The following is a 24,850-nucleotide window of genomic DNA, read 5'->3' on the forward strand; positions in this document are numbered from 1 at the left end:
CATTTTAATAAAAATTCTAAATGATTAGCATCACTTCCTAAGTTATTTAGTTATTTATTGCATTATACACTAAATTTTTACCTCAAGGCTAAAAATGAGCAAAATAATAGAATTATTTATAGTATTTAGTTTCTCCATGACGAACTAATACTATGTTCTCCTAATTGCATGATACTATGCTCTCCATGACAATGTAGTACATACATGACAAGAGGAAAATGTATGTCGTTATCTACCCTTCCCCCAAGTCAAACTAAATTTGTAAACACCTAACCAACCTTATATGAATATAGGGTAAGTTAAGGGTCGATCCCTAGGGAATGAAATGATGAAAACTAGAGTCTAAGTCAAGCTACCTCGAAGATGGAGTTGAGATTATGGTTGGCACTACGGTAAACTAAAACAAGTCTAATCAAGTAAATCAAAGGTCTAGACACTAAGGATATGGGTTTCACATGCAAGTTCAGTGATAATACTAGTTTAGAGCTCAATCAATTAATTCAAGTATTGCAATGGAAAAACAATAGTAGCAATCAAGAGAGTTCAAATGCTATCTCCTATAGGCCAATCTAGGTGTCACTAGGAAAGGCAAATCAAGAAAAATCACAAGCAAACCCATTCAATTAGAGCAACTTTCAAATCAATTGTTCATGTCATTAAGAGTTGCAATGCAATCTAGATTAATCTTATAGGTTGATCACTCCTAGTCTAATCAATCACATGCAAAACTATGTCAACCAATTTAATTGCAACAAATCAATCTATCAAAGAGCATCAACTAGCAATTTCATTAATCAAACATGCTTCCCCCATTCCCTAGCTACTAATCTACTCACTAATCATGGTGAAATTCAAGAACAAATAACTAGAAATTTCATTAATCTTCATTCTATATCAAAATCTAAGAGAAATCAAAATATTCAACAATATCAAATTCAAATCCAAAGAAAAAAAAGCAACAAGCATAAATCAAATAGCAAGTAAGTAAGAGATGAAAGAAGGAAGAGATTCTCACTAATATTGATGATTGAAAATGAAGAAATCCAAACTTGATTGATCAAATGTTGAGTTACAAATCCAAAACCAAGAACTTTTCTCTAACCTCTCTCTCTAAATTATCTCTCTAAAACTAAGCTAATGAAATATTATCAAAAAGTTCTTTTTAAAAAGGAATTAAAATTCTATTTGTAAGTAAAGAAGAAACCGGAAAATCCCGCGCCCTCTCCTGATGAACCCGCGGCCGCGGAGAAATGGGTGCGGAACCCTCCGCGGGCTTTCTGGGCAACACCCGCGCCCGCAGCTTCACTACCCGCGCCCGTGGCCAAAGACGCCGCGCCCGCGGCTAATCCCCTGCTCTCAAAACTCAATCAGGGGGCCGCGGTCTCTCTGAGATGGAGCGCCCTCTCCGGATTTCCCGCGCCCGCGAAGAGCTCGCGGGGCAACCGCAGGAAGCTCCTGCCAAAATCTGGCAATTTGTGCTTCTTGAGCCCGCGCCCACGGCTCCACTGACCGGCGCCTGCGGCCTGCTGGAAATACCTTGGAGACCTCTCCGAGGCCTCTCCAAGGCCTCTCTAAGCCCTCTCTAGCCAAATGCTTCTTCCTTACTTGGTCATTAAGGTCCCAACTTGATCCTTTGCAAAGGAGATTCTCCAAATACCTACACAAGCAAACTTAGGTCCAAAGGTCTTCCCAAAGGTTGTAACGTAAGGCAAGAAGGGTTAATGTAGGCTAAAATTTAAAATTTGGTGGTTATCCTAAATTGTGAAGCAAAGACCGGCCAAATCTCAACACCAAACTTAAGTAATCACCAAACAAAAACGTATTAACACCCCCAAGCTTATTCAAAGCAACAATCTATAATCATTAGAACAAAAAGCGCAAGCGCTTTCCCCCCAAGCTAAAAGAAACATTGTCCTCAATTCATAGAGAGGAGAAAGACACTTGAATTTTTATGGTTTTTCTTCTTTTTTTTTTTGCATTTTCTCATTTATAAATTTGTTTGTATTTTCTTGAACTCCTTAAAAGCAATAGTCCTTTCCTTTTTTCAATTCGAATGGCTTTTTCAAATATGCATTTATTAACATCCTTGCCTCTTTTACTAAGGACGATTTTTACATAAGCATTTGCCATTATTTACCAAATATAAACAACTCAATTATGTGTACCAATTCGAACAAACTCCAACTTCATAGACCACAATCACCAAACATTGACCCTTGCTTCACAAAAACCAAAAAGAAGGAGAACGAAACAAAAGGCTCAAGATATCTAATTATGCGGCTTAAAAAGAGGGAAAAAAAAGGTTCAAAGGGGTAACAAGTAGGCAAATGTATCCCAAACCAAAAAAAAGGTAAACAAAAAGGGACTATCCTAGAAAAAGAAAATACCTCCCCGAAAAGTTGTCTTTGTCCTCCCTAGGTAGTTCGGTCACGGTCTTAGGAATCATACGCTAAGATTCTATATTAGGTTTGCGAAAATCAAGGATCCATGCCGCTCATGCAAGAGTTTGATGAAAGCTTGAACAAATATACATCTCACATGGTTGTAGCAAAAACTCACTAAGGTTGTCTAATCAAAGATATGGAGCAACTACCAACATGCCACAAACGAGTAGAATCCGGTTTCATGATCCCCCTAGTTCTAGACAACTATCTTAGCATGCTTTATCCTAGAATTAACCAAACGTAATCTCAAACCGTGCATACCATTATTACCTAGGAAGACTATTATTCAAAAGAAAAAGTTCATTGCATACAAGTCCAATTTTCAAAAAGAGAAAGAGTGAAAATAAAGCCTCAAAAAGTTATGCACACAAACAAGATTAAAAGAAAAGGAAAGAAAAGAAAGGGGAAGATGGAAAACTTAGACAAGGACAAGAAAGGGAAAGAGGAAAAGGGCAAAGATGCAATCATAACACATTTATCCCAATCGACATACAAGCGGTCTAATGGCCACATCGCCAAAGACCCCAAACACACTAGGTGTTAAATTCATACATCCTCAAACCGTTCAACTTCCCCTAAATCTAATCCTAATCTAAGCAACCAAGAAAATATAGAAGTGAAAATAAAGAGGTAAAATAAGAAAGGCATCACCAAGCGTCCGTGCTAAACTAAAGTACCCAAGGAGTTGGAACGTGCTTCTCCAAAAGGCTCCGCAATCCAAAGCATAGGCTACGAGCAAGGTGAGTTAAAGAAAAAGGCTATATATACAAAATGAAATTGTTAGTAACTTCCAAACAAAAGCAAACAATAAAACACTTAGACACAAGCTATATACAAAAACCTAGAGAAACCCATCATCATCATCATCATCAAGAAATTCCCAAAAACATCATGAAGTGAAACAAAACAACAACAAGCAACAAACCAACGAGACCATTAGCAAAAATCCATCAAAAGCCTTATCAAAGACTACCCATTGAGCCCTAGGTGCCTCCCCAAACCAACATAAAACATCCTTTTTGACCCTCCCCCCTCACAAAATGAAGGCATCGACCGCGATGCCTATAAACATGCAAAATAGGGAAAGGGGAGAACAAAAAGGGAAACAAACATGCATAAGGGGACTATTGGCCACTAGGGCCGGCACCATCATCACCCATATCCCAACCTCCGGTGTAACCGGGAGGAAATCCATAGTGACCCTTGAATAGGTCAAGTTGGGATCGGGTCAATTGGTCATAGGGCTCACACTAAACAAGGGGCTCGGGGTGATGGGGGTGAACATAGTAGTATGCGGGATCACCCCGATAATCACTCCCCCCCGAGACCCTATAATCATAAGGTGGGAAGTCCTTGGCACATCGGGGTCCTCAACCCCGGGCCAATATGGTTACGTAGGGAGGTTGTCACCACCCCATGAAGGTACCGACCCTTGTTGGGGCGGCACATAAGGGTAGTTGACCGAAGGTGAGACCTCCCCCCTACGCACACTAGCGTCATACAAGGCGCTAGTTTGATAAGACAAAGTTTGGTGGTCTGAGTACATACCTTGCATGCTCAATTGCATGCGCTCCATGTTGGCTCTCATGGCCTCCATCTCTCGGAGATAAGCATCTCCTTGGAAACCTTGTTGTTGTTGTTGTCGTTGTTGTCTTCTTTCTCTTCTTCTTCTTTGAGCATCATCTTGAAAATGCTCATGTTGTTGTTGTAGTGGCGGTTGTTGTTGCTCTTCATCATATTCTTCTCCTCCTCCTTCCTCCTCTTCCTCATCATTCTCATCGCCCCCATCAATCTCTTCATCCTCCTCCATCTCATCATCAATCCTCCCATTGTCCCTAGGGACCATCCAAATGTTTCTAGCCTCACGGAGGATGGAGGTGGCGGTCGGGTTAGGGAGTAGGCAATGGTGGGTATTTCTCACTAGCCAAGAGTAAGTACCGGCTCTCCTAGTGCTAGTTATGAAACGCAAAGTGTTAACTTGTTTCAAACTAATCCACACGTCTTCACTCCTTCCAACCGGAGTTCAAGACTTCAAGAACCCCTCTTGCTTAAAATACGACACAAGACGTGTCACCATGCCCCCACAATGAATTTCCCCCGTTTTGACCCCATGCATTATCTCCTTACAACAATTCATGAAGATATAGCCAAAATTAATCCTTGACCCTAACTCCGGCTTGGTAGCCATCCATAACACCATAATCTCCTCCTGAGATAACTTCCCCAAATCTTGCTTGTGAAAGACCGAATACCCAAGAATTCTATGAAGGATCCTAAGGGCCGGATGGATAATCTCACTAGAAAGGGACTTCTTCGAATCAAACTCCCTCCTGTTGGCTATGGTTTTCCACCAAGAAACCTCATTATACTCAGTTTGGACTACGGAGATAAGGGGCTCGAAGATATCACCATTGGGGTTGAAATCAAGGGCTACATTGAACTCGGCTAGGTTTATGATGTGTTTGACATTGAAGATTTGGAAGGAAATAATAAAATCGGTTTCCCCCACCTTATTGAACTCAAATGTGGAGAAAAACTCAATGGAAGGCTCCAAATAGGTTTTAGGGGCCGACATTAGAAACTCACCCAAGCTTAGGTTATCTAGAAGGATGTCAAGGTCATTTTCAATTCCTAGCTTGGCCATATCCTCACAAAAGTAATGGCGGGAGGGTCTAAACTTCCGGTCTTTCATTTTGTTATAGATGAGGGTTTGTTTAGACCGGTTCTAAAATTTTAGAGGGGGTATAGGAGAAGGAGGAGCATCATCTTGAGTTGCGGAATGCGGTTGGGGTTGAGGGTTTGAGGATTGGCCTTGAGAAGATTGGCCGGGGGATTGGTTTGAGCGCTTCTTGCTAATTTTGACTCTTCTTATCAAATCCATTTTAACAAAATTCACCAATACACAAGAACACAACAAACTCCCTCAAACAAAACAACTTCCACCAAAATTACTCACAAACCTCCTTACAAATCCAACCAAACCACCACAAACTACAAGGTACCTGTTCCAATCAACACAACAACCAAAATCCAAAAACAAACAACAATATCAACAATCATTCATCAATATAATCATGAATCAACAAGAGAAAGTAACAATCACCCAAATATACCAAATTTCCCATAAATCAACCATAAAACACAAAAATCATGCTCAAAATCTAGGTAAACAAACCAATGTAAAGAAATCAATTGAAATTGACAAAAATATTACAAAGGTTAGAAGTATACCAAGATTGGAGACTGAAATTAAACTCAAAGCATTTCAAAGACCCGAAATTTCCCGAAAAACCACGAGAAAGAAGAGTAGGAGTGTTGAAAATGGAGGAATATGGAAGAATTTGTGAAAATTTTTGGCAAAAGTTGAAGAAATTTGTGAGAAATTGATGTTTTGGGGTTAGGGTTTGAGAGGAGGTAGAGAGAGAAAGGGGAAAAATAAGGAGAAGATGAGAAAATAAGAGAGGAGAGAGAGAGAAGAGCGGCACGCCCGGGTAATAAACCCAAATTGCCGCGCCCTCTCCCGATACTGCCGCGCCCGCGGCAAATCTCCCTTGCTCGCGGAGAGACCGCGGGGCAACCGCGGGGAGCTCCTGGAAATTTTGGGATTTTTATACCTGACGGGGGCCGCGCCCTCTACAAAACCTCCCGCGCCCGCGGAGAGATCGCGGGGCAACCGCGGGAAGTCCTTGGAATGGATTTCTTAATTTGCTCGAATTGAGGCCCGCGCCCTCTCCAAAACCTCCCGCGCCCGCTAAGAGACCGCGGTTGCACCGCGGGAAGTCCCTGGAATGAAATTCAATTTTGCATGATATGAGGGCCGCGCCCTCTCCAAATCTTCCGAGGCCTCTCCAAAACTTCCCACGCGCGCGAAGAGACCGCGGGGCAACCGCGGGAAGTCCCTGGAATGATATGCTTCAAAAAGGTGAAGAGGCCCCCGAGGTCTCTCCAAACCTTCGGGGAGCCCTCTCCCCTGCACTCTAAACTCTTCTTCAAACCCCTTCTTTCCAACAAGTGATGATAATAGGCGACCTACAAAACAAACACAAAACCAACTCAAAATAAAATAAAAAAACCATCAAGGAAAAATAAAAGAAAAGAAAGGAAAGAGAAATGAGATGAGAATCCGGGTTGCCTCCGGTAAGCGCTTGTGGTTAACGTCGTTAGCTCAACGTGCACCACCATCTCAAGGTTGCTTAAAAAGAATCATTTTGTGAACAAGTCCAACAAACACTCCATCATAGTACTTCTTGAGCCGATGACCATTAACCTTAAATGAAGATGAGGAGTTCAAAGGAGAAATCTCCACGACACCATTATCAAAAACATCTTTCACCAAGAATGGTCCACTCCATCTTGACATGAGCTTTCCGGGGAACAACTTCATCCTTGAATTGCAGAGGAGGACTTTGTCACCTACACAAAACTCCTTTTTCTCAATTAACTTGTCATCAACCTCTTTGGAGCGAGCTTTGTAGGTGCTAGCACAATCGTAAGCATCAACTCGAAGTTCCTCTAGCTCATGAAGATCCAACAACCTCTTCTCCCCCGCACTAGCTAAGTCAAAATTTATCTTCTTGATGGTCCATAAGGCACGATGTTCAAGCTCTACCGGGAGATGGCATGATTTTCCATAGACAAGGAGATATGGAGTGGTACCAATAGGTGTCTTTAAAGCCGTCCTATAAGCCCAAAGAGCATCATCTAACTTGTTCGACCAATCCTTTCTATTCCTTGCAACCGTCTTCTCAAGAATGAGCTTTATTTGACGATTGGAGACCTCGACTTGGCCACTCGATTGAGGATGATATGGAAGGCAGAACCGTTGATGCACTCCATGTTTCCTCAACATCTTTTGGAAGGCGTTGTGAACAAAATGAGATCCGTTATCGCTTATCACAGCCTTAGGCACGCCAAAGCTTGGGAAGATGATTTTGTTGAACAACTTCAACACTACTTTGTGGTCATTAGTAGGGGAGGCAATGGCCTCAACCCATTTAGAAACATAGTCCACGGCCACAAGTATGAATTGATTACCATATGAAGATGGGAATGGTCCCATGAAGTAAATCCCCCAAACATCGAACACCTCTAACTCAAGAATGGGCTGTTGAGGCATTTCATTCCTCTTGGAGATATTTGATCGGTGGACAATAAGTCGTTAGTTTATTATCCTAGATCAAAAATTACAATTTATAACTCCTATCCTAGCTCTATCAAATTTTGCTTTAGATAGCGGTAAGGTAGGGTCGATTCCCAAGGAAACGGGGGTTTAACACAATTAATACGAAATCGAGGAGAAATTACTAATAACAAAAGGTGGTATTTGAATTTGTGTTGAAGAATTCTATGGACAAACTAACTACTATTGAGCCTAGAATAAACTAGAAATAAGGGAAATTGTATAAACACTTTTAAAAGAAAATAAATGGACAAGATTATAGAGATAACAATGACAAAAGCACTAGGGAAAGGGGGATTCAATCATGAACAAAGAGTACTAGTGAAAACCGAAAGGAAACCGATTTTAGGAGTATAAACTCTACCTAAAATAGTTCATTCTCATGCAACTACTTAAGCAAGTCGAACGAAATCAATCACACCTAGATTAAATCATTCTCATGCATTCAATCAAGGGCTAGATTCTTGGGATTAGAGGTGCACACACTAACTCCAAGCATATTATAGCTCAAATCATCAACTCAAGAATAAGTCCCAATCAATAATCAATAGATATTCAAATACACATGATTTTCACCCCCTTCCCTAGCTAAAAACCTAAGCTAGAAGGAAGGGAATGGCCATAAAAACTAACATAAGCATGTATTCAATACCAACACAACCTAACATGATTCTAACTTGAAAGGAAAATCAAAGAAACTAATAAAGCTTGAATATTTATGGAAATAAACTCAAGTAAAAGCAATAAAACAAAGAAGATCAAAAACTAGAGAAACAAAAGCAAAGATTGATATTATAAAGATTAAAGATTACCAAATCATCAAAGTAGTAGCAACAATCTAGAAGAAAGCTTGAATATTTGGTTACAAAGATTGAATCTTGAACACTAGTGTTTTCTCTCTCTAGAAACCATGAACTTCTCTCTCTACCAATGATTTTTGGGGCCAATGGAATAGTGGATGCTAAGAAAATAAAGCAAGGGACTATTTATAGTCTTCTACCAAAAGGAAGAAAAAGGGCAAGGGAGAGGGCTCTCTGAACAGGCAGCCGCGCCCTCTCCAAGCTGGGTAAATAGCCTCGTAAAACCCAGAAAGCCGCGCCCGCGGGCCTAAGTGCCGCGCCCGCGGCACATATGCTCCGCGCCCGCGGCTCGCCATCTCCACTTTCTTCTGCTGGCTTCAGACTTTTCCTGTCCGCGCCCGCGGCTTTCAAGCCCGCGCCCGCGGCCCATCAGAACAGCGCGCCCTCTCCATCCTAGCATCTCCACTCCTTTTCCAAGCTCCTTTGGCATCTCCACTCGAGCTATTGATTCGTGAATCGCACATAAGCGCTGGAAGCTGTCAAAACACATAAAAAGGAGGTAAAAACTAGAAGAAAAGACAAAGGGGAGGAAAAATACGAGAGGGGGCTAAAGTGACTAAAATCAAGATAAAAGGGGTTAAAATAGGCATAAGCAAGTGACAAATCAGGAGGAAATCGGTAGTAAAAAAGGTTAAAATGGTGGCATAAATGCCACACATCAATATTCCCAACCCTTTGTCATCTGTCGCATGACTTCACAAAGCCCCATGAGTCCTTGAAGAGATGCGGCCACCACAAACCACATTGAAGAACCTTGGTAGCGGTCCTTGAAACACCCATATGCCCACCACTAGGGTCCGAGTGGCACATCCTTAAAACACTAGGCACCTCTTCATTTGGAACACAACGCCTAAGTAAGCAATCAACCCCTCATTTGTATAGGATGGGATCATCCCACAAGTAATGTCTTGCCTCCCTTTTGATTTTCTTCCTTTGGTTCTTTGAGAAAGAGGGTGGAAACTCCCCACATGCTAGAAAATTCACCAAGTCGGCATACCATGGGAGTTCCTTCACCTCTATGGCATATAAGAAGTCATCAAGCATTCTATCCTCAATTGGTGAACCATCATCATGAATTTGATCGCCCTCAAGGCGAGAAAGATGGTCCGCCACAACATTCTCCGCACCCTTCTTGTCCCTAATCTCAATCTCAAAAGTTTGCAATTCAAGCACCCATCGAATAAACCTAGGCTTGGACTCTTTCTTGGCAAAGAGATACTTGAGGGTCGCGTGCTCCGTGAAGACTATGGTCTTGGAACCCAACAAGTAACAACGGAATTTCTCAAAAGAGTGCACAATTGCTAAAAATTCCTTTTCCGTTGTTTTGTAGTTCTTTTGAGCACCATTGAGTGTCTTGGACATATAGTAAAACACATGAAGATTCTTGTCTACAGGTTGTCCCAAAACACCTCCAATAGCCCAATCACTTGCATCACACATCAATTCAAAAGGAAGATCCCACCTTGGGGCTTGAACAATAGGAGTGGAGATTAGGGCCTTCTTCAATCTATCAAATGCCTTCAAGCATTTATCATCAAAAATGAACTCAACATCCTTTTGAAGAAGGTCATTTAGGGGCTTAGAAATAAGTGAAAAATCCTTAATGAATCTCCTATAGAAACCAGCATGACCAAGGAACGATCTCACACCCTTGACATTCACCGAAGGTGGAAGTTTCTTAATCACTTCTATTTTTGCCTTATCCACCTCAATGCCTCTATTTGAAATCTTGTGCCCAAGCACTATACCTTCCTCCACCATGAAGTGGCATTTTTCCTAATTCAAAACAAGATTGACCTTAACACATCTTTCCAAACACTTCTCAAGGTTTACAAGGCACTCCTCAAATGAGACACCCCCCACCGAAAAGTCATCCATGAAGACCTCCATTTCCTCCTCCAACATATCCCCAAAAATACTCATCATGCACCTTTGGAATGTAGCGGGTGCATTGCATAACCCAAAGGGCATTCTTCGATAGGCAAAGGTCCCATAAGGATATATGAAGGTAGTTTTCTCTTGATCATCGGGGTGGATGGGGATTTGGAAGAATCTCGAATATCCATCGAGGAAACAATAAAACTTGTGCCTTGTTAGTCTTTCAAGCATTTGATCAATAAATGGAAGAGGGAAGTGATCCTTCTTGGTGGATGTGTTTAGATGTCTATAGTCTATACACATCCGCCAACCCGTGACCGTCCTAGTTGGAATGAGCTCACCCTTCTCATTCTCAACCACGGTCATGCCCCCCTTCTTTGGAACGACATGCACGGGGGAGACCCACCTTGAGCTAGAGATGGGGAATATGATTCTCGCATCCAATAGCTTGGTGATCTCCTTATTTACTACCTCTACCATTTGGGGATGTAGTTTTCTTTGTCGTTCGATAGAAGGAAGGGCCCCTTCCTCTAGTGTTATGTGGTGTTGGCACAAGGCGGGGCTTATACCTTTAAGATCATCAATTGTGTATCCCAAAGCACCTTGGTGCTTTCTCAAAACACCACATAACTCTTGAGCTTGGATCACGCTCAAGGATGCACTAACTATCATGGGGTAAGTGGAATGAGGGCCCAAGAACTCATACCTAAGGTGTTATGGTAGAGGTTTGAGCTCTACCATAGGCACACCATTACCTTCCTTTGATGTGGCCGCTTGCAAAGCTTCTTGGCTTGAGATTTTTAAGCACATTTGCTCATCCACTTCCTCCATGCTTCCATTAAGCAATTCTTCATAGAATGCCACTTCCTTGCATGGTGTACCTACTTTGTCCTTGTTCAACAAAACATTCTCAAGAGCATCGTTAGAGGTGAGCAAGTGCTCATGCATGGAAGACACAACATGATCAAGTGAATCAATCATCATGCAATTTTCTAGAGAAGAACATGGATACTTTATGCTTTCATTCAAATCAAATTCAATGACCTCATCTCCGACCTTAAGGGAAATCTTTGCACTCCTCACATCAATCATAGCACCCGAGGTAGCAAGAAAGGGTCTACCTAAAATGATTGGAATGTTAGCATATTCATCCATTTCAAGCACAATAAAATCCACCGGGAACACAAACTTCCCAACCCTCAATGGAACATCTTCTACCTTACCTTTTGGAAACTTGATTGACCTATCGGCTAATTGCAAGGTAATGTTAGAAGGTAAGAGTTACCCTAGTTCAAGCCTTTGATAAACCGAATATGGCATTATGCTCACACTAGATCCCAAGTCACATAAGGCATTATCAATATGAATCTTGTTAATAGCACAAGGAATGGAGAAGTTTTCGGGGTCTTTCAATTTGGGTGGCATTTTGTTCATGATGATAGCACTACAATTTTCGGTCAGGTTGATAGTCTCCACAACCTCACAAGTCCTTTTCCCACTCAAAATGTCCTTGAGGAATTTGGCATAATTTGGCATTTGGTTGATCACATCGGTAAAAGGTATAGAAAGATGAAGTTGTTTTAGCATATCAATGAATCTCCCAAATTGTTCATCCAATTTGTGTCTCATGAATTTTTGTGGGTAAGGGAGCTTGGGTTTCACAATTTCTTTCTCTACTCTCACCTCTCTAGGTGTCTCAACCACAACCTCATCCAATGATGCCCTATCCCCCTCATTCTCAACCAAAGCTTTCTTAGGAATCTCCTTATCCTCACCCTTCCTAGGTAATCTCTCCTCAAGAACCTTACCACTCCTTGTAACAATATAATTCACGTGTTTCTTGGGATCAAGACCTTGGGAAGGTAAAGAAGAAGGGCTTTCATGATCTTTCAAAGCATTAGAAAGTTGAGAAATTTGGTTTTCAAGCATTTTATTGTGGGTCATCATTTCATTGAACTTCTTATCACTAAGGCCCATGTATGTGTTCAACAACTTGGTTTGATTCTCAATTATTTCTTCCAAATTGGTCCTAGGTGAAGAAGGTTGTGAATAGGAATTTTCTCCTTGAGTCCATGGAACAAATCCGGGTGGGGGACCTCTTTGAGCATTATTTTGAAAATTGCCCTTCCCTTGGTTGTTCCAAGTACCCCTATTTTGATTTTGACCATAACCTTAATTATGGTTACCACCACCTTGATTATGGTTACCACTACCTTGGTTGTGATTTCCATAACCTTGGTTTTGATTACCATGATTTTGGCTTTGATTTTGGCCACTATAACCTTGGTTATTATAGCTACCATGAGAACCTTGGTTCCCTTGGTTTCTATAACCACCACCTTGGTTATAGTTGTCAAAATTGCCTTGGTTTTGGTAATTCCTATTCCATTGACCTCTTTGGTTATCAAACCTTTGAACATTATTATTTGACACATAATTCACATGCTCACTCTCATTGTTATCAAACTCAGCAACACATTCATTTAGACAATTACTAGAGTCATGATCATACGATCCACATGCATCACAAAACAAACAACCCATAGGCATATTATGTGAAGAGGGAGGGGGTTGAGAGTTAGAAGGAGTACCTCTCCCCTTAATTGAGAGGGAAGATTGGAAGCTTGGGAAGAAGAAGAAGTGCTCTCCAACTTGGATTTGATTGTGGTCATCTCCTTTCCCAAGTTTGTCATTTGGTAGGAAAGGTTGTTGATCGCATTTAGATGGTCCACCGAGTACAATGAAGATTGCTTGCTTGAAGAGTCTCTCTCCCCATCTTGCCAATCTCTATAGTACGTCACCACATCCTCAATAATTTCAACCACTTCTTCTTCGGTCTTGTTCATGATAGGACCCCCGGCCCCCCCATCAAGGCATGACTTGCCTTGGGGACTTAAACCGCCATAGAAGATTTTAACCACTTGGTATGTTGGGATTCCGTGGTGAGGGCACTCCCTTTGATACTCTTTGTATCTCTCCCATGCTTCGTAAAGGCTTTCATTTGGCCTTTGCTTGAACCCTTGAATCAAGGCTCTTGCCTCCGTCGTCTTCTTTTGAGGGTAGAAGCGGGACAAGAAGGCCTTTGTAACATCATCCCATGATCTCAAGGATTTGGGCTTCACTTCTTTATCTAGCAACTCTAAGGATCTTCCTATGAGAGAGAAGGGGAACAACTTGAGGTGTATGAACTCTTGAGAAACTCCGTTGACTTTGATGGTGTTGCAATATTTTTCAAATTCTTTAAGATGGTTCAACGGGCTCTCATTCTTAGCCCCACTAAATTGCCTCCTCTCAATTAAGGTAATCATGGCCGGCCAAATTTCGAAATCATTTGCCGGTGTTGTAGGCGAAGCTATACCGCTCTCAAACCTATAAGCACCGGGTATTCCTAGCTCCTTCAAGGCCACTCTCGGATTTTCTCCCATGCCTTGCTCTTCTTTAATCTCTTCTTCACTTGAAGACTATACCCCAAGGATCGATTAGCTATTCTTCTCCTTGAGAGAGTCCTTTCGATTTCCGGGTCAAAAGGCACAATGGATCGATCACGAGCTCTATGAATGCAAAACTTCAAAGAAAATATTAGTAACACGGCTACAAGTGTAGCCTAAAGAAACAAAATCTTTTTGTATTTTTTTTCAATTAAAATGAAGTAGACTCAACAACAAAAGCTAAGCACCAATAGCATTCCCCGACAACGGCGCCATTTTGACAAGAGGAAAATGTATGTCGTTATCTACCCTTCCCCCAAGTCAAACTAAATTTGTAAACACCTAACCAACCTTATATGAATATAGGGTAAGTTAAGGGTCGATCCCTTGGAATGAAATGATGAAAACTAGAGTCTAAGTCAAGCTACCTCGAAGATGGAGTTGAGATTATGGTTGGAACTACGGTAAACTAAAACAAGTCTAATCAAGTAAATCAAAGGTCTAGACACTAAGGATATGGGTTTCACAAGCAAGTTCAATGATAATACTAGTTTAGAGCACAATCAATTATTTCAAGTATTGCAATGGAAAAACAATAGTAGCAATCAAGAGAGTTCAAATGCTATCTCCTATAGGCCAATCTAGGTGTCACTAGGAAAGGCAAATCAAGAAAAATCACAAGCAAACCCATTCAATTAGAGCAACTTTCAAATCAATTGTTCATGTCATTAAGAGTTGCAATGCAATCTAGATTAATCTTATAGGTTGATCACTCCTAGTCTAATCAATCACATGCAAAACTATGTCAACCAATTTAATTGCAACAAATCAATCAATCAAAGAGCATCAACTAGCAATTTCATTAATCAAACATGCTTCCCCCATTCCCTAGCAACTAATCTACTCACTAATCATGGTGAAATTCAAGAACAAATAACTAGAAATTGCATTAATCTTCATTCTATATCAAAATCTAAGAGAAATCAAAATATTCAACAATATCAAATTCAAACCCAAAGAAAAACAAGCAACAAGCATAAATCAAATATCAAGTAAGTAAGAGATGAAAGAAGGAAGAGATTCTCACTAATATTGATGATTGAAAATGAAGAAATCCAAACTTGATTGATCAAATGTTGAGTTACAAATCCAAAACCAAGAACTTCTCTCTAACCTCTCTCTAAATTCTCTCTCTAAAACTAAGCTAATGAAATATTATCAAAAAGTTCTTTTTAAAAAGGAATTACAATTCTATTTATAAGTAAAGAAGAAACCGGCAAATCCCGCGCCCTCTCCCGATGAACCCGCGGCCGCGGAGAAATGGGTGCGGAACCCTCCGCGGGCTTTCTGGGCAACACCCGCGCCCGCAGCTTCACTACCCGCGCCCGTGGCCAAAGATGTCGCGCCCGCGGCTAATCCCCTGCTCCCAAAACTCAATCAGGGGGCCGCGGTCTCTCTGAGATGGAGCGCCCTCCCCGGATTTCCCGCGCCCGCGGAGAGCCCGCGGGGCAACCGCAGGAAGCTCCTGCCAAAACCTGGCAATTTGTGCTTCTTGAGCCGGCGCCCACGGCTCCACTGACCGGCGCTCGCGGCCTGCTGGAAATACCTTGGAGACCTCTCCAAGGCCTCTCCAAGGCCTCTCTAAGCCCTCTCTAGCCAAATGCTTCTTCCTTACTTGGTCATTAAGGTCCCAACTTGATCCTTTGCAAAGGCGATTCTCCAAATACCTACACAAGCAAACAAAGAAAGGAAATAAAAGTGAAAAAGAGCCAAATAAAAGGAAAACACGAGAACCATAAAGAAAAGAGGAGAAAGTGAAACTGAAGGAAAAAAAAACCAAAAATAAGAGTGGAAAGCATAAAAAAGGGAAAGAAATAACCCTATAAGACTACCCTATGAGTGCCATAAATGACATTCATCAATACACAACACAAAACATGTTTCAAAATTGCACAAAAACAATAGATCAACTCATCATGGCATATTTTACAAATATCTACAATAAATAGGTCATCATTTCAAGTGCAAAAGAACAACATGAACAACAAGGAACACCATTTACCACAAGTAGTACCAAAAATGGTGATTTTCTCAATTCTTCACTAAATTATGCAATTTTTTTCTCAAATCGCTCACAAACACACATACACACATATGCAAGTAAATTCTTGCCAAGAATTTCAACATAAACCCTAAAATCAAAAAATCCCCAAATTGATTTTTAAGGGTTTTTACATGAAATTGTTCGTTTGAAACAAATTCGAGACAAAAATCAAAGGAAACTTACATGGATCCTTGTAGGAATCGAAAATGAGGAAAGTAGAAAAAAATTATAGCAGAATTGATGAAGATGAGCTCCAAAAGCTCGAAAAACCGTGGAGACCACATCACAGCAGCCGTGACACGGACAGCAGTAGCCGTGACACGATAACAGCACCCCGTGTCACGGTGAACCTGGGACGTGACGGAGCTCCGGCGACCTCAGGTGACGGCAACAGCAAGCGCAGAAACGAGCAGCAGCAAAATTTCAGAGAATAAAAGAAAAAAAAAAGAAATAAGAACAAGCAATACCGCCGCGCCACGGGAGGCAACTTTGTTTGACGAGAAATAAATCCGAGCGCCGGTGAACCCTTGCCGTGGCTCGGTAATTTAAGCAGAAGAAAAAAGAAAATGGAGAAGAAGAAGTGCGGAAATAGCAAGAAAATGACAAAGAGCAGCTTGAATTTACAGCCAAAAAAAGCATCCTGTTACATCTCGTTTCTAGTGCGACGGTTTCCGTTACCATGTAACGGTAACATATTGACATGGCACACGTGGTTTGGACTGCTCAAAGATGCCAGTTGACTGATTTGCAGCCAACAAATTTCCCGCGTCACGAAAATTTTCTCCGCGTGACGAGGACCTTTTTCGTGACACGGTGGTCCTGCGCCTGCCCTGCATATCCCTTGAAACTTGCAGCGAATATTCCTTGCAATTTGACCAAAATTGCACGATTTTCCGCGCAAATTGGGCAGTTAATTTTTCAGTAAAATTACGCGGAAAATTCTAACTGACGGTTGAAGGGTATCAGAATTACTATTTTACCCCTAGGAAGCGTCAAAATCAATTTTGTCGATGTTTTAAACACCTAATATGGTCGGATAATCGACTTCAAGGTGTGAATCATCCGCGGCCCACATTTGGGGATAATCAAAACATCATAGACTTGAAAATTTCAGCGATTACAGTAGTCATCGGCTTTTCTCAAGCATGGAAAGCGTTATTAGTAGATTTTTCTTCAAGTGTTGAAAACCGCCAAGTCGGCTTTCCTCAAGCTTGGAAAGCGTTATCGGTAGATTTTTCTTCAAGTATATAAAACCGCCAAGTCGGCTTTCATCAAGCTTGGAAAGCGTTATCGGTGGATTTTTCTTCAAGCATAGAAAACCGCCAAATTCCTTTGTCGGCTTTCCTCAAGCATGGAAAGCATTATCGGTGGATTTCTTCAAGCATAGAAAAACGCAAAAATCTTATGTCGACTTTCCTCAAGCATGGAAAGTGTCATCCGGTAGGTTTCTTTAGCCTTAGAAAGCTACCAAACTCATCTGACGGCTTTCCTAAAGCATGGAAAGCATTTCCACAAACGTCATCCGGTGGATTCCTTCAAGCATAGGAAGCTACCAAACTCATTTGTCACCGATACACTGGTGTCAGATACGTTTTCTTTCCCTTTACTCTTTTATCTGTGGAACTAATATTTTTCTACGGGTATCGGCGTATACAGAGTGATTTAGGATCGTAGAACGTCTTAAATCATTCTTTGTCCCCATCGACTACTATGACTATCGTTTTCGAAACTGACGTTTCTACAAACTCAGTCAAAGTGGGGGCTTCTGTAGACACCTAAAAATGTCTCCCCAAAACCAAACCCGATGATGAACAACCTTTCACCGCTATTATTGGGTGGGTTTAGTATTTTATCCCGAGAGAGCTTAAAAAATCATATTTTATTAAATTCGTATTTTTGAATAGTCTATGGATTAGTCTTGATGTTTGGTTCAAGCATAGTTTTAATTTCAGCCCAAACTTATTATTTAATTTTAGCTCAAACCTTTTTTAATTTTATTGTTTTATTATTTTTTTTTTTTGCCCAAACATTTTATTTATTTTATTTGCTTATTTTCTTATTTTAGCCAAATAATAATAAATCAGAAAAAGGCCAAAAATTATCAATCGGCACTTAAAATGCTGAACGAAAATTAGGGTTAAAAATGTATTTAGACGGAAAAGAGGACTAAAATTCCCGCGCCACGGCAGGATTCTACCGTGTCACGGGAATCTGTCCCGTCTGACGGTGGGATTTCCCATGACACGGGAAACCTGCTATGACACGGGAATTTCCGTGTCCTTTCCGCGTAAACCCTTAACGCGTTTTCTTCCCTGTTTACTAAATATTTCCCGCGTCACTGAAAAATTGCACCGTATCACGGGAATGTTTCCCATCTGACGGTGGGACTTCCCGTGTCACGGTACAGTTTGTCGTGTCACGGGATACTTTTTTAGGGTTTTTATCATTTTAGGGTTCCGTGTGTTCCCTCAGCACATTTTCTCTATAAATTCCCCCTCATTTCTGATGTACGGGGCATCAATTAATTCTCTAGTTTTTTCTCTCTTCTATACTCTAGCCTAAACACTAGCCTACCCTTCTTATTTCAAAATTCCTTCTTCAAGTACTCCAAGGAGTCCATACTTTACTCGTGGTTCTGTCCTTAAGCCAAGGCGTGAAAGGTAGAACTGTTTGAGGGTTTGGCCCCAAATCAACTCTACTTTATTTAATTTAATTTAATTATTGTTTTATTATTATTTCCTTGAAGTTACTAACTCGTTTATTATTTTGAAGTTGTAAACAAACAGAATCAAAGTAAGAATTATGTTCCTTGAAGTTACTAACTCTTTTTAATAGAATTTGTGCAAAAAGCACCAAAAATATGTAAAATATAGGGAAAAAGCGCGAAATTCTATCGCATTCTACCCCCCTTAAAGAAAACGAGTTACGCCCCCGTAACTCAACATACCTGAAACAACTCCGGGTATTTCTTTTTCATTTCATCTTCTGCCTCCCAAGTGGCTTCCTCATATTCTTGGTTAGACCAAAGTACTTTCACAATGTTAACGTTCTTATTGCTTGTACTGCGCGCTTTACTGTCAGGAATCTTGACAGGTCTCTCCTCATAAGTTAAGCTTTGATCTAAATCAATGGTTTCGGGTTGTAGCACATGGGATTTATCAGGAATGTACTTTCTCAATTATGACACATGAAATACATCATGTACTTTACTAAGCTCCATAGGTAAGGCTAACCTATAAGCTACTTTGCCTATTCTTTGTAGTATTTCATATGGACCAATGTATTTTGGATTGAGCTTTCCTTTCTTTCCAAATCTCATCACTCCTTTCATTGGTGACACCTTTAACAACACTTTATCACCAATTTTGAACTCTTCTTCCCTTTGCTTTAAGTCTGCATACCTCTTTAGGCGATGTTGAGCTGCTTGAATTTCCCTTACTTGCTTAAATGTATCTTCAATCATTTGAGGCCCTAGGATCATAGTTTCACTAATGTCGTTCCAACAAATTGGACTACGACATTTCCTCCCATACAAAGCCTTAAATGGTGCCATTCCTATGCTCGCATGGTAGCTATTATTGTAGGAAAATTCAATTAAATCCAAGCTATCTTCCCATCCTCCCTGGAAGTCTATTACAAAAGCTCTCAACATTTCCTCCAAGGTTTGAATGGTTCTCTCAGTTTGCCCAGCTGTGGCAAGGTGAAATTCGTACTCATCTTAAGTGTTGTACCAAAATTTTCACTAGTACATAATTAACCATAAGTAACACCCAAAAAATGTTACAGAAAGTGATAAAAGTGTTATTATAGACAATGGGTAACACTTTAGTGGGTGATACATCCTCCCATGTTACCTAAAGTCTTATGTAACACTTTGGGTAATGTATGGTAACACTTTTAAAAGTGTTACTATAAACCCTATTATGTATCACTTTTTTATATTATTAGTATCATTTTTAAAGTGTTACTTTTTATTTCTTATGTAACACTTGATTATCTATAGTAACATTTATCAATCATACAGTAACACTCTATTCGACATTAAGTATCACTTTAGCAAACTAATGTAACACCTTATTGATTGTTAGATAACATTTTCAATCATCTTTTGACATATAGTATCACTATATTTCTACATTATGTATCACTTTTTTCAAATTAATGTAATACTTTTTTAATTAATTGGTAACACTTTATTATTATTATTATTATTATTATTATTATTATTATTATTATTATTATTATTGTTATTATTATTATTATTATTATTATTATTATTATTATTATTATTATTCACTAGTAGAAAAGGTGTATTAGGGGTTGCCCATAACAGAGGTTAGTAGAAAAAAAAATTTACTTCTTTTTCACTAAAGCTGATAAAAACCATTGAATATATATATATATATATAAACTTGGATAATTTTATTAATAAATGCTTGTAATATTACAATTTCATCAATGAAAAAAAAAACCAATCACAATGCTTGAGGCTAGGTAGCAGTAAAGCACAACATAAGCAACAACAGTGCTGAATCATTATCATTCACAGCCTTCTCCTCCCTATGTTGCCTCCGTTTTTGCGAGTACTGGATGTTGGGATGGGAGTCACATTATTTCATCTGGAATGCAGACACTAGTGCATCAATAAAAGGTTCGTCAAAAAACATGGAGATGCTAAACACACTTATACAGAGAGATCAATTATTCACTAAAACCTCAATTCCGAAAACCTACAATCATCCACAGTATAAGATTTCATTAGTTCACTATAATCTCAGTTATAGTTCAGAAGACAGTTAAATATCTTGACCAAATTCAAATCATTTACCCACTAAAAGAGATGAGACAATATACAATCAGATTCCAACACATCAACAAATGTGATGGAACATCGTTCAATATTATTCAGAGTTTCATACTATAAATTCCGGCATAATAAGACTAAGAGAATTGATTTGAGTATTGATTCATGGAATTACTGAAACAAAATCAGAACATATGAAAATTTTCACCTTTGCATACAATATGGTGGACATGTAAGTTCCACAATCAGACGATTTACTAATATGTTTAGAACTTCAAATTGAATAAAATGAAGAGGCCACTCACAAAATATGAGAATACAAAAGAGAACACTATATAGAAAAAAATCATATGTAAACTAAAAAGTAAAAGGAAAAGAGCACCGAGCAAAGTGATGCAACAAAATTGCCCGGCACGCTCCAATATTCACAGGTCACAAAAAACTCTCTCAAGGAACTTGATAGTTGACAGTATAAAAACTTCCTTTTGTCTTCCGTTATAAATTAGTAGTACACAATTATACCTCATTTCTAATCTTGTAAAAGGAAATTCATTATATAAGAATACTATTTTAATTTAAGGTTACCTGAAATAAAGCAGTTGGCCCAAGCAGATTGCAGGGTAGATCCAACACCAAGGCTCCATAATTCTGACCTAATAATGTCAATGATGGCATTCCCTAAAGAAATAAAGCAGATAAACGCTTAAAAAGATACTCCTTCCGTGTTTTTTTTAAGTGTTACACTTTGACCGACACATAGTTTTAGACAATTTAATTGACTTAAATATAATAAGAGGTAAGTGGGGTACTTGATATCTGACTTGCAAATGTTAGAAATAAATATTCTTTGCATTAACTATTTCACTTGTGAAATTTACAAGTGGTGGGCTTGTGGTTCACATTTTGTTAATCGCACTATATAATCAACTTGTCATGCTCTTGTTATTAGTTTTCTATATTTTTAATCTTTTTTTTTTCTTTAATAGTTTAGGGGTGAGGTGGCATACAATTAGACATCTCCAAAATAACATAGGGATCTAAATTGGATGTGGTTGTCATTTTCTGTGCTGTGTATTTGTAAAATGTTAACTAGCCTTTTTCTGTTAATGCTTAGCCAGCTACGAAAGGTGAAAAATTCATAGATCTATATTCTATAGGAAAAATTGTCAAAAAAATACAATGAGCGATCCGCTAAAAACAAGTTAAACTTGTAATTATTTCTAAATAATACAAACTTTAAGGGATATATGCTTTAAAAAAGTTATTTTACCTACAACTTATTTAACCGGTTATTTTTTTTATTTATCTTATAAAGTTTTTTAATAGTTTTTAAAAAATAATACAATGTCGCGTGTTCCATATAACCTATTCATGAGGTAAATAATCGGTTTTAACTTGTTTAAAACGGATAACCCTCAAAGTTTGTATTATTAAAAAATAATTAAAAGTTTGACTTGTTTTTGGCGGATTGCTCAAAGTTAGTATTATTTTTGTTAACTTTTCCTATTCTATAAAGGAAAAGGATGTTTAATTTAGTAGCATATTGAGCTACTATACATCAAAACTACAGATGAGAATAAACTTAAAAAGCAATGATGCACACTTGCCGACTTAGGCTACTCTCTGCAACTACATACTTGTTTTGTGTCTGCTGTGATGAATCGTTAAAAAAAATTATAATTTTTTATATCTAAATTCCAAAGTTCCATGAGTATTGCTTTTCTATTTTGACTATTGGTATATTTGGATGATAATGATCTAAATTAAAATAGCTCATGAAACTATTTGTTATTGATCATTGTGTAGAAGCTCATGAAACTATCTTAACAAATAAAATCCAAATGTCATATAAACTAACTATGACATTCTAGATTAGACTACTGAAAGTAAATAAACCAGACGCACAGTAGTACTTAATAACCAAAATTTTGCACTAGCTAGTTATACTTAGCTTAGCTTATTTTAAAACTAAACAATTAAACATTCAGTCAAGCTAAGAGTTGACCCTTCAAACATTACGTTAATATAACATTTCTTTTTCAAATTTCTGATTTTTTTTCAATATCCATAATGTCTTGAAATATTAATACTAATAATAATAATAATAAAGTCATTTTGATCTCAATAGTGATATATTTTGATAAATTTGTTAAGGGTTAAGTATGTGAATCTCCTTGATGAAATCACGAAAACAGAAAATAAAAAAAACAAATGTACATAAAAGAAGTGCAAGAAGAGAGGAAGAAATTTCAGGTACAAAACCATGAAAAAGCCGCCCAGCGATTATAAAACCATGGACATTAAATATCAAATTCCAATATAGGAGAAGGCACAACAACTATTTGCAAGTTAGAAGTCCAATTTTTGAAATATATATTAATGACTTGGTTAGATTTTGTAAAATTAATCATAAGGGATTATATTGGATTTTGGAATAAGTAAAGTAAAATCAAATTATATACTCTGTATAAAACCACTAAAAGCGATTAATTCAATTAGATCAAGCCCAAGGTACTTAATGATCCAACAAGAAATATACTTATATTGCACATATAGTTGAAGCAAAACCCATGAAAGCAATAAATTCAACATTTGATGGAAGTTAAAATTTCTTATTACACCAAGTTTAGAGTCATAGGGAGTTTAAACTTAAAGTTTATAAGCAACATGTAATGCTCAAAACAATGATTCTTATGAAAAATTGCTAACCTTTATAGTCAATCAACTCGATAGTCCTCAATTCAGTTAATACATTAGCTTCTCACACATCCAAAGCCCTAAACACGGCATTGCCTTCAATTTCTGCATCTCTTTCACACATAGTTACTTGGATTCTAGACAAGTTTATGAAGAATCAATTCAGAAAAGAAAATAGTTAAATTAAAATTGGTCAGATTAGTTAAAAAAGATGAAATTACAAGGTAAATCAACGAAGCAGTAATGGAAAAGAAGAAAAAACAAAAAACCCCAAACTCATCTAAATATATACTTCATCCAATTCAGATGCATGCAAAATTAAGTATGATAATAGTAAAATTAAACTTGTTAATAGGAAAATTCACTATGAAAATAGTGAAATGAAACATGATAATAGGAAAATTCAATATCAAATTAAATCCCTAAATTTAGTTAGCTCAAGTACTTGTTCATAATGGAAGGGAGAGGGAACTGACCTAACCATAACCCTAAATTTAAGGTGGAAGCCGTCGAGGATGGAGGCCAGGAGGTGGCAAACGTTGTCTCTTCAACTTGGATCACGGGCAATTGTGACATCTTCGAGTTGGAGCACGGGTTGCAATGGAGGGAGGTTGCGGCAGTGGATGGGGACTGCAGTGGAGCACCGGGAACGAGAAAGGGGTAGCGGTAGTAATGGTGGAAGCCGAGAAGGGGGTAGCGATGGAAGCCGAGCAAGGAAAATGAAGTGTAAAAGATAGTGAAAGCTTGAGGGATGGAGAAGTAAGAGGGAAGAAGAAATTTGTGACTTGTGACTTTTGACTAGTGAGGCTGTAATTGTGAGGATCAATTGCTTTATTAAAAATATTTGTAAAAAAACAAGAAAAAAAAAGTGTTATAACCAAGTGCTACCTAATATCTAAGTGTTACCATAAAGTGTTACATAATATTAAAGTGGTACAAATAATGTTACCTAATATAGCAGTGTTACAAAAGTGTTACGTAAAAATTAAACAATCATGAAATTGTTAAAGTGTTACCAATGGGTGTTACTTAAGCTCAATTTTGTAGTAGTGTTTCTTGTACACTTTTCCAGAATTTTGAGAGAAACCTGGAATCTCTGTCAGATACAATATCCTTTGGAACCCCATGTAACCTCACAACATGTTTGATGTAAGCTTTCGCAAGATGCTCCATCTTCCAAGTTTCTTTCATTGGTATAAACACAGTTGATTTTGTAAGCCTATCCACCACTACCCAAATGGTATCATTTCCACTCTTTGACTTAGGAAGGCAAGTCACAAAATCCATTGAAATGAAATCCCACTTCCATCCTGGAATTTCTAATGACTGCACCGTCCCTTGAGGCCTCTTGTGCTCTATCTTCACCTTTTGACATTTTAAACACTTTGCCACAAACTCAGCAACCTCATTTTTCATTCTAGGCCACAAAAACATCTTCTTCAAATCCTTATATAGC

At 38.8% G+C, this 24,850-nt stretch overlaps 1 protein-coding gene and 1 long non-coding RNA gene across 2 annotated transcripts; both read right to left on the minus strand.

Moving 5' to 3' along the window:
- Positions 1 to 15,471: 15,471 nt before the first annotated feature.
- Positions 15,472 to 19,446, minus strand: LOC110715246. The gene is made up of 3 exons (XM_021893814.1): positions 19,127 to 19,446; positions 18,841 to 19,066; positions 15,472 to 15,516 (listed from the first exon to the last, which is right to left on the minus strand). Exons 1-3 carry the CDS (start codon positions 19,444 to 19,446, stop codon positions 15,472 to 15,474), a joined length of 591 nt encoding a protein of 196 aa, XP_021749506.1.
- A 1,799-nt stretch (positions 19,447 to 21,245) lies between these two features.
- On the minus strand, positions 21,246 to 24,301 carry LOC110715251. Its single transcript, XR_002510273.1, has 3 exons — positions 23,871 to 24,301; positions 23,407 to 23,531; positions 21,246 to 21,375 (listed from the first exon to the last, which is right to left on the minus strand). It is a non-coding gene; the product is annotated as an uncharacterized LOC110715251 (long non-coding RNA).
- Positions 24,302 to 24,850: the final 549 nt, after the last annotated feature.

The sequence above is a fragment of the Chenopodium quinoa genome, unplaced genomic scaffold, assembly GCF_001683475.1.
Source record: "Chenopodium quinoa cultivar QQ74 unplaced genomic scaffold, ASM168347v1, whole genome shotgun sequence".
Classification (NCBI taxonomy): domain Eukaryota; kingdom Viridiplantae; phylum Streptophyta; class Magnoliopsida; order Caryophyllales; family Amaranthaceae; genus Chenopodium; species Chenopodium quinoa.

What these genes read in the sequence shown, in the direction of transcription:
- LOC110715246 (XM_021893814.1), bottom strand. Translation starts at nt 19,446, where the DNA reads ATGGCACCATTTAAGGCTTTGTATGGGAGGAAATGTCGTAGTCCAATT. An exon ending in ATAGGCAAAGTAGCTTATAG is followed by an intron (nt 19,067 to 19,126) that starts GTTAGCCTTACC and finishes GTCATAATTGAG; the next exon opens with AAAGTACATTCCTGATAAAT. An exon ending in AATACCCGGAGTTGTTTCAG is followed by an intron (nt 15,517 to 18,840) that starts GTATGTTGAGTT and finishes TTGCTTGTGTAG; the next exon opens with GTATTTGGAGAATCGCCTTT.